The following is a 10,840-nucleotide window of genomic DNA, read 5'->3' as shown; positions in this document are numbered from 1 at the left end:
TGAAATTACCATTGACCGAAAGCAACAAAGATCCGCGGGATTCACCGTCGACACCCTGCAGGTTTTCTTCTATCGAAAAAAAATGTATGAGATTTTATTCATTTCTTTATAAAATGAGATAATTAAAACTAATTCTCTCACATGTTATTAAAGATATTAGTAGAATACGCAATATAAAACTAAATTGAGATCTAGGAATCGCCTTAAGCTTACAATAGATAACGAATATTTACCGATACTGTTGCGCTGCTGTGGTTCATTTCTTCCACCTTCTTGGTTTACGACCTCGAGTACGACCGTTTCGTCACTCGAACTGTAGTCGACGGGTTCATGATCGGGAGGACTTATAAATCGATTTTTGTTATTTTTTTTAAACTATACTCGATTCTAAAAAACGTTCAATGCAATTTTCCCTCTACTTCAAATTTTTCAGCTTACCTCTTGGGTCGAAAGCATCAGGTGCAACCGATTCATCACTGGAATAATCGTGGACAAGTTCCTGATCTGGAGGACCTACAAATTGATTGTTTTTAAGCATTATTCTTTATTCTAATATTTATTCTTGTGAATATTGTTGCAATCAATTGGTCGTATTATATACAACCACTTGATATTACTTACCGTTTGGAGGAAGCGCAACTGCATTATCGAGCAGCCAATGAGGTGGTTTCTCTGCGAATAACTCTCGCTCAAAATCGGGATCTGGAATCATTTCGGAAAAAATTTTTATGAAAAATATCAAGCTAAAAATTAACAAGAGATAATAGGGATGATCCAAAGAAATTCCGATGTGAGGATTAGCGACAACATGGAGGAGGTATACGAGAGCAACGGAAAACTATACATGACATTCGGGAGCATAGAAAATAAGAAGGAACTGATATAAAGGAAGGGAGCGATGAGAGGAATAGATCAATGGATGAAGAATAGTTTGACAAGAAGACAACGAAAAATACAAAGTTCGCTAAGGAATTGCAGATCTAGAGAAGAACCGCGGAAGCAGCGTGGAAATGAAATGTATGCGAATAAGGATATGGAGAAAGAGGGAATATTCCGGTCGATGACGATGAAAAGATATTTTGTCATTAAGGAAAAGAGATGGAGAGACGAAGAGTACAAGAGAGAAGAGGAAGTAGAGAACAAGGATAAGAAGTAAAAGAAATTACGTAAATATAAATGCGATATGGAAGATGAAAGAAAAACTAAGATAATCACATGGAATATGGCAAGGTTATAGAAGATTGGGGACACAGGAATTTCTAGAAGGCTTTGATATGATATTAGGGGAAAATTAATAGAAGAAAAACTTGAGGAAAAAGTGAGAGAATACTTGAGCGATGAGTTTTGTTGGTCCTTTAAGCGGCGAGAAGAGAGGAAAGCGCGAAAAAAGATGGTAGAGCTAAGGGAGGACAAGCAATTGAAATTCGAAATGACTGATGAATGAAAAGCTGAAGAATGAGCTTTTCGGGTGTGTATACGCAGAAGTGAAAAGAAAAAGTGATAATTACAATAAACGAAGGAAAATTAAAGAGATAAAGCAGAGGAAGTCTCAAGACAAAAAATATAAATTCAACAAAGTAAATAATAATAAAAATAAAGTAAATAAAGTTTCAATAAAATTCATTACTACTACTACTTGTTATGTGAACATTTTTTCTGAACTTGAATCAGTTAAAACAAATGATTGTACCTAATGGTCTGACCGGTGGTCGTTGTTGGAGTTCGTCGTTCTCCTCATTATTATCGATTCCCTCTTCATTTTGTTGTTGAGCCATGATTATGTCGACGTTACCCTTTAGTGCAGCTGCCTTGTCTAGGAATTCGTCGACAGTAATTTGCAGCATATGCAGTTCACGCCACGCTAAACAAAATGTAAATAACTTTACCAATGCTACTATAATGGATTAAATTATATAATTATAAAGAATATTACACCGAATACTAAGATCTTCTCTAAAATGAACGTCGGTAGTACGTATTTAAAAGTAGGAATGCTTCAATGGAAACTTACCTTTCAATAACTGCTTTTGTTTGAATCTGGTACAATATCTCTCATGTCTGCCGATTTGACCATTATTTTTCAAACGTCTTATATCCGCTTTCACGTCCGATTGCAGCTTTAGCAGCTTGTCTTAAGCGAAAAAAAAGATCAGTATTAATATTATTCAGTTCAGATATTGTAAATACGAGTGGTGAATCGTTGCGTTTGGCTACAGATAATACTTACAGACGAAATCCCACGGTCTAAGCCGAGTGTCCATCCGATGCTGTAGTCTACTGTGATAGGACTCGATGATGTTGTTGGTTCGCCTGCTAAGTCCATACACATTAAGGAGGTTGTATGGTTCCTTACGTGAAAATTATTTTTCACCGTAGCTACATAAAATTTTGCGAACACGAAATTCAAAGCAAAGTCCGACTTGTAGAGAAATTTCACAACGATTTACCGTCTAGAAATTGAGATATTTAATTCCAAAATCACCACTTTTGTACACTCTTGACATATGTCTTATGGCGTCAGGGGTGCCGAGGTTTGGTTTTTTATTTTTTTCTGCGTGAAAATCCCACTATTTGTTAATGAAAAATAAACACATGCAACTTCAGATTCCAGGGAATAAATTAACGTACATTAGATGTAGGGTTATCGATGAAATAAGAGAGAAAAATCGAGTTAATCGCACTGATTTACGAATGCGACGGACTACACGGACTGATTGGAAATAAATTTGGCAACGCCGCATAACCAACTCAAACCATCGCACGTGAATACGTGTGTCTATTGTCTAAGCTGCTACCGCTTCTCTTGATATATGCCTATATATATATATATATATAATTTTAGTGGTAAATTGTGCATGTAAAATCAGGAAAAGCACATAGACATTCTTTATTACGTGTTTTCTATATGTAATATCAATCATTATAGTATTTAGTATATTTCAGAGATGGGTGCTTGAAAAAAATAAACTGAAATTAATTTCACAAGAAAAACTAATTTTTCATTTATTCAACAATAGTTATAGAGTAAAGATATAGTGTAGTACAGGTACAGTACAACATATTATACGCAGTTTGTTTTAACGATATGCACTTATCACTTTCTACATAGAAAAGATATTCTTTTGCATAAATCGCTTATTACTTTTTTATTTTTACTAACGCGTGGTTTGCCACCAATGTCTTGAGCAAGTAAAATATTTATACCTTTTTCTCCACTAGATTTATAAACTTGAAAAAGATTATCGAGTGTTATTCCGGCAGCAACTATTTTCGTAATCATTCCAGATGATACGCGTCCATTTTCTTTGTCATTCGATAAGTTAAAAATTTGGAGATCTCGTTTGAAGCAGGATACTGTCGCGGAAATATTTTTTTTCGAAATTAAGCAATTGACTGTTTTTGAATTTTCAAAAATATCTTTTTTTTCAATATTGATATCTGGATGCGTTACCAACTGTTGTAAAACTTTTACATCGTTGACGGCATTATGTGCACCTACTGAAGCATTGGTACCCAAATATTCTTCAGCAAGCACGTTTTGCTTGTAACTCGCTTTTGAATCACGCTTATTTTTTAATTTTATTTTGAAGAGTGGCAAAGTATCGGCAAAAGCAATGACAGATTGTGTGAATTTTGATAGTAAGCCTAAACGTTGTATGACGTCTATGAGCGCTCCACTATCGAACGAAAAACAGTTGTGCGCTACCAAGATAATTTTTTTTTCAATTTTATTCAAAAACTGGAAAAATCCCTCCATAGCATCGATTTCCGTCAAAGAAATGACCGGTTCATTGTGCAAATACAAAACGTTCGATCGTTTTACAAGGCCTGTTACGTCACTCGCTTGAGCTGATATTTCTCTCGTAGGCATCACATATGCGTCGAAAGTCGCTGATTCGTGCGCTGCAGCTATTTGAACAATTTCTTTGCTTTTGCCAAATCCTGTCGTTTCCAAATCAAAGTAAACAATTGTGAAATTTGTGAAATCTTCGACTGCATTTGACAAAAGTGACACCATTGGTTGGTCAATAAATTCCATCCCAAGATCAAATCCACAACCGGATTGATAACAAATTCCTTCCTTGGGGCTGGTTTTCGACCTTTTTCGACTGGATCGATCTGACAATTGTCGTCGACGTTTTTTAAATTCCAACGTTTCAGCTTTTCTTTTTCTTTCTTGTGCGATTTCGTCTAGTTTTACGCGATACCGTAAAGACGATTCAGATAATGGGGTCTTCAATTTATTCGTTACGTCGACAATTGAAGTATTCCCAATGTTTTTATGAACGATGGCTGCAGCAACTCGAATATCATTTGATGATGATCCTCCATAATGTAAATGTTTGGGAGCGGTACTGACGATTGTTCTGTTCATAGATTCATTCGTTTGACTTGAACTGCACGGGCTCAGTTTTTCAGCGTTATTAGCAAACGTTTGAAAAATAGTTTGTAATTTTTGTCGACAAGTGTCTCTTGTGAGTCCTTTTCCTCCGGGTAGCAGTTTGTGGCGATAGTTGATAGGATCTTTCGTATATGTGCACCAACCACCGCATTCCTCGTGGGAATCAAAAGCGTGAGGGACGATGTTTAGTAAACCGGCTTTAGTCGCTGAAGTATTATTCTTATTTTTGACCAGTACGCATGAAAAACAATATTTGAAGTACTTCACCAAATTGGTAGGTAATTGTACAGCATACAAACATTTGCTGAGTTTCGATACAGCGTGATTTTTATCGCTCAACTTTTTTATGTCATATCCAGCTTCCCGGCGTAAAGTTGCGATTGTACTCGAGTCGTCGTCGCCAATTAGTGTTCCCAATCTGACGCTTGCTTCGATAAAATCGGGATTATCGATAAATATTTCTCGAGCCATGTCCGCCTCCATGGCTTTAGAAGATCCTTCGAAATTCCTTCGACAGTCATGCTTGTTTTTGGTTTCTGTCATGACGTTGTTATTTTCTTCATATCGTTCCGCGTATTCACAAACCGTGCAACGTTTGTTTCGGGTTGCGTAGCCGAGAACTTTACCAGAATAAAATCCGATGGCAGTACCGTGACCTATTATCAAATCTCAATGTTATTACTTATAATTTTTTAAAATTATATTTATACATTTTAAATATATTTATTATTTATATTATATTATTTTCACACAAACCTGTTGTGCTATTGTAACATCGACCCGATCCTCTTTTTTGCCAACCTGCATCGTAACTTATCGTCAACTCTACTATGGAATTTTGTGTCCAATCGCTTGCATTCTTCAGACTATTAGTATAAATTAAAATGTTATGGAATACGTATGAACATTATTTAAAAATGCATGATAATTGGAGCGCAGTCTCGGACAAACATGATTTTATATATAATATTCATGTCTATATATAGAAATAATTTATAAAAAATGATAATTGACAATAATAACCCGCTGTTAAATATCTAGAGACCCAGCTATACTCAATTGCGAATATAGTAAATCTACAATAATACCCCTTATAATACAGTTTATATTGTATTATATTTCACATAATTTAAATGATATAAAATATAATATAATATAATTTATTCGAGATTATGATAATTGCTCACTATTGAGTATATATATACTCAAGTATGTATATACTCAATAGCATGCAACTATTGTAAGCTACTATGCATGTTACCCTTCTTTTTCGATTGTCAACTCTTTTTCTATCTTTATATTCTCGAGACAACTAGTTTTTGCGAGACTCTCTATCGCTACACCGACTTTTCTTTCATATCTCTTATATGTTGATGGGTGAAAAATTGGGAGGTCAGCTGCCGATAAAATTTTGTTTAAATGTGTCACACCAATTCCACTTTCGATGGTACCTAGGAATGAAAAAACTCGTAAAAGTACATGACCCACAATAAAAAAAATTGGAGTCCGGTGATTAACGTACCAATGACGAGTCTTGAGTTGATATTGTAGGTTGGTCTTGTCGTAGACAACTGTTCCATCGGTGATGTGGTAATTTCGAATAACTTAGAACAAGACCAACACTTTACGGTGATAATACTTGAAAGTGCACTTTTTTTTTCTTCTTGGGTATCTCGGAGTGACAAAGGTACTTTACAATCTTTGCACCACATATCCTTTGCAAACGATTCAGCATCGATTATCCGACAACCTTTCACTATTTGAACAATATGCATAAAATAACAGTATGAAAATCTTAAAAAATAAATACATATAATAAACAGTGAAATAATATATTCGCGTGCGGTTCAATCACAAAATGAGTGAGGTTAGGTACACATGATTTACGTGCAGTAAAATATTTATCCAGACATACTTGCTTCATTTTTTTTTCTATTCCTCTTTTTGTTGCTCTCAATGATGTTTTCTCGCTGCAACAAAATTTTTTTTATGCAAAATTTCCCTTTATATCGGGATTGTTCTCTGTTTGCCATGATTTGTGGTCGCACGTACTCACACAACTTTGACACATGTCTTGTTCCGCTAAGCGACGTTGCCACCTAACCTTCTACGTCATATAACTGCTGGAGTCATACAAGTCTTTTCTTATAAAAACCTTTTTTTCTTACTATTAAAATGTTTAAAATACGAGTATATTAGTAGTGAAAAATTGAAATCATTATTTTAGTCACTATTTTTCAACTAAAATTTAGCAGAAAATCCAAACATTATTTTGATCTTGAAGTTTCGATACAACCTCTTTAAAACCCTCTGGCCTTACTATCCCGAGCCAATACCGAGTAAAGTACGCGCACAAAGAGCTTAGGCGTCTCTTCATCGGCGCAGATAAATTATTTTTCAGAGCCTGGAACTAGATTCCGATCAAATGAGGTGGCAAATATGCGAGGGCCAGAACTTTCTTAAAAAAAATTTTCGCTTCCGCATCGGTACGGATCACCTAGTGTAGACCAAGAGCCTTGATTTTCTTGTATATCGCCTGAAACCCAATACATTATTTTTATCCTGATTCTTATGAGAAAATCCTGTTCTTATTACTTATTCGCATCAGAAAAATATGGCTCTGCAATTATCGATGCAAATGGACGGTAAATTTAAAAAAATCATATGTTTAAGAAACACTTCAGCCCATTGAGTTTTTTTACTTCGCTATTCTTTCCTTAATGCTATTTCTTTATTTCGATGTTTTTAGAAAATGAAAATTGAAGTAAAAAGTGGGATCGGAGTCTATACGGAACCTTAAAAAAAATCTGTTTGTATGTGAGAGACGGACCTATTTCCGGCTGATTTTCAGAAATTGTATAAATTAAAACCCACCGGATTTCAGCGTGGCAATCGAAAGAATCAACATCGAAGAGAATAGTTATTTTAGATCGCGTATCTATAAAAAATGACACTGAAGTTTGCAACGTTGGAGTCCAATGAAATGATCTAAAAAAAAGACTCAAATAATTCCAGTAAATCTTCAATTTTGTTCTCTATCGAATTAGAAATTTGTTTTTTCAACCTACACCAATGATTCATAAAATAAAAAATTGCTTAATTACAAATTTTATTCGTTCGTTTCGTTGGACTCCAACGTGTAAACTTCATCGTGGCTATGAAAAGAGTGATTCTCTATTACGTAAAAACTACCCCATTACATACCTACCAGGAATAACGACATTGGGATAATAATTGTTTAAAATAAGACATTGGATAAACCATAATATACTACTTATGCGAAATCACTGAGAACCCGACTATGAACGCGTCATGATTTAGAATTTGATCCTCTTGTTACAGCTTATTATATACATTGCCTTATGTATCTCCATTTGTCGTTATTGCAATACAGATGTAATATCTTTAGGTTGATGTTTGTACGAAGCAATCATGTCATATAGCATAAAATACTTACGCGATCATAATGTGTATTGCAACCCGTGCAATAAGCTGTTGGGAATACTTCGCGAAGGGCATTGCGCAACCCGCGCTCAAAATCAGTCATGGCGAGAATAATATTATTTTCGTGCAGTACATGTGTTTTCACATACGCCAGACATGCAGTGTACGCTTCCTGCGTTTTTCGGGACATAACAATCCAAATAAAAGGAAAGTCCTGTTGTTCAAAAAAGTAAACATAATCAGAAACTAATATGCAATAAAATTAATATGAGTTATTATTCCATTCTCTTTTTTTTTTATAAAAATTAAAAATCTCCATCTTAAAATTATTTTGGATGACGTATCGCATGTAAAAATTTTTCATTAAAATAACATAGGAATATATTAGGTCTTCCAAATATTGGATTGCTACATTCCAAGATAAAACGGCAAGGTGTCAGGTCGACACGGAGCTACTTTCCACCGTGTCATCTGCCCCGCGTAGCTCACCATCGTCCAACTTCCCCAGCCGCGCAAGTGCACCCTGTGTCAAATGCCCAACCGTGTCATCTGCCCCCAAAGCTCACTCGAATTCGTAGCAGTACGACATTTCTCCTACACTCGCTTATCCCCACTCTTCGAGACTTTGCACGGGACCTACCATGATATAATCTCTCTCACTGTAGCAAGTGCTCCCTGTTCCAAACGCCCGACCGTGTCATCTGCCCCCAGCGCTAACTCGAACTCGTAGCAGTTCGACTTTTTCCGATGCTCGAGTCCCCCACTTTCCGAGACTCTGCGCGGGACTCACCATCGTCCAAACTCTCCAACCGTGTCATCTGCCCCTAGCGTCAACTCGGATCCATAGCGACTCGGCATTTCCCCACCGCTCGCGATCCCCCCACTTTGCATCATTCTCCTAGTGGCCTGCCATCGTATAAGCTTTCCACTGTAGCAAATGCCCAACCGTGTCATCTGCCCCTAGCGCTTACTCGAACTCGTAACGGTTCGAAATTTCCACATCTCCATTTTTTACCGCGGCTGTACTTTTCAAATGGAATCGCCCATAGCTAATGACCATCGTAGCAGCGGGTACATTTTTTATGTAACGATCATCCACCGTGGCAGTTCTCTGCCATATCAATTGATTTTATATTCGAAAATGAAAAACTACCTCTTACCATATTTTCACTGTTTAAGAATCTGCTTTAACATTTCAATTTTGAGTTTTTTTTTTTCATTCTTCAGAATCTTTCAATACAATTTTCTATCAGAGTGAAAAATGTATCAATGGATCCATATATATTTAGGATAAGATTATATCGTGTATCGATGACTGAATACATTTTTCAAAAGTAGATTCCAATTTTAAAAAACGTTAATAATTCCCTCATCTTTGTGATTCATTGTTTCTCTCTATCTCTCCCTCTCACTCTTCTATTTTTCTAGGTTGTTATTATAAATTCACCGACTATTTTTTCATTATTGAGGTTGTTGAATTTTTCACTCAAACAGAAATTGCAGCAGAAGAAGAATATTTATTCCATATGCACAATGGAAATACCGTTCATGATATTATAAAGATAAAAGTTCATTTGTTTTCATTTCGCGATTTATCAAAATAGGTGAACTCTTGGTTATAAGAATACGAATGGCTGAGGGGTTTTTAGTTCAGAATTATCTGACCATGAAAAAAACTTTAAAACAAAATTTTTATAAAAAATGGGCAAAAAAATTATTTTATAAAAAAAATACAGAACAATTCGAAAAAAATTTCACAAATCTTGAAAAAGCATTATCTTTAAAAAAAACTAAACTTTATCTCTTTTTTAAAGTGTTAAAAGAATCAAATAACAAGTAAAAAATAAAAACCGAAAAATCGCGCTTGAAATCATTTTGGAAACCGATGCCTCATTCTTCTGATTTGATTCGAAGGGCTAAATCAACTAAAAAAAATTCCATCTAATTTACGTGCAGCATTAAAATTTATTATATCAATTCGAGGCCAAGTATTTTCTAATAAATTGAAAAAAGTTACCATTTGAGTTACGTGCAGCACTAAAATTTATGATATCAATCGAAGGACAAGTAATTTATGAGTAACTCCAAATTTCAACATTATGGAACTGTTTTAAGAAGCTTTTAAATCCAAAAAAATCACATGCAAGCTAGTCATTTCTTACTCTATGATGGCAGAGACTATCGATTTTTTTCAGACTTTCAGGAGCTACTGATATTATTCACAATATTCGACGTCGATTGGATCGATAGAAATTATGTTTAAATATGAGTTAAAAGTACTTGTCCGGCCCATCACTTTCCATTAAACTTATTATATTTAAATAAAAATCAGGGCTTTTTTAGAACTGTTGGAGCACAAATACTCATGCAGAGGGAATTTAGAGAGTTATCTTCAAGTAATTTTCTCTTAATTGCACTAATTTAATAAGAATGGAAACAAATTGTCCTGTAATATACAAAAGATGTTATTGTGCATCGATAAATAAAAAACATTTTGCACATTAAATATGTTGAAGCTTCCAAAATAACTCCCCAGTTTGTATTGCTATGACGGCAGTGTTTACTTCTCACTTCTTCCAGCGAACGAATTTCATTCGGCATAACTAACCTAAATCGCATTTCAATAAATTTTTAACCGGATTCTCCCGTACAGTTTCGTTTTTTTATGATTGATTTTTATTTAATTTAAATGAAAAGTGATGGGCCGGACAAGTACTTTTAACTCATATTTAAACATAATTTCTATCGATCCAATGGACGTCGAATATTGTGAATAATATCAGTAGCTCCTGAAAGTCTGAAAAAAATCGATTGTCTCTGCCATCATAGAGTAAGAAATGACTAGCTTGCATGTGATTTTTTTGGATTTAAAAGCTTCTTAAAACAGTTCCATAATGTTGAAATTTGGAGTTACTCATAAATTACTTGTCCTTCGATTGATATCATAAATTTTAGTGCTGCACGTAACTCAAATGGTAACTTTTTTCAATTTAT

General features: G+C 34.9%; 2 protein-coding genes across 2 annotated transcripts; both read right to left on the bottom strand.

The window, feature by feature from the left end:
• Positions 1 to 2,973: 2,973 nt before the first annotated feature.
• Positions 2,974 to 4,033, bottom strand: LOC122407810 (maternal protein exuperantia-like). The gene has a single exon (XM_043414241.1). It carries the CDS (start codon positions 4,016 to 4,018, stop codon positions 3,095 to 3,097), a length of 924 nt encoding a protein of 307 aa, XP_043270176.1. The 5' UTR covers positions 4,019 to 4,033; the 3' UTR covers positions 2,974 to 3,094.
• Positions 4,034 to 4,046: 13 nt separating this feature from the next.
• On the bottom strand, positions 4,047 to 6,673 carry LOC122408449 (uncharacterized). The gene is made up of 7 exons (XM_043415243.1): positions 6,459 to 6,673; positions 6,318 to 6,372; positions 5,925 to 6,158; positions 5,664 to 5,853; positions 5,159 to 5,268; positions 4,209 to 5,058; positions 4,047 to 4,119 (listed from the first exon to the last, which is right to left on the bottom strand). Exons 1-7 carry the CDS (start codon positions 6,471 to 6,473, stop codon positions 4,047 to 4,049), a joined length of 1,527 nt encoding a protein of 508 aa, XP_043271178.1. The 5' UTR covers positions 6,474 to 6,673.
• Positions 6,674 to 10,840: the final 4,167 nt, after the last annotated feature.

Source organism: Venturia canescens, chromosome 3 (assembly GCF_019457755.1).
Source record: "Venturia canescens isolate UGA chromosome 3, ASM1945775v1, whole genome shotgun sequence".
Classification (NCBI taxonomy): Eukaryota; Metazoa; Arthropoda; class Insecta; order Hymenoptera; family Ichneumonidae; genus Venturia; species Venturia canescens.
The sequence above is the reverse complement of the archived record's forward strand: the minus strand, read 5'-3'. Positions and strand labels throughout refer to the sequence as shown.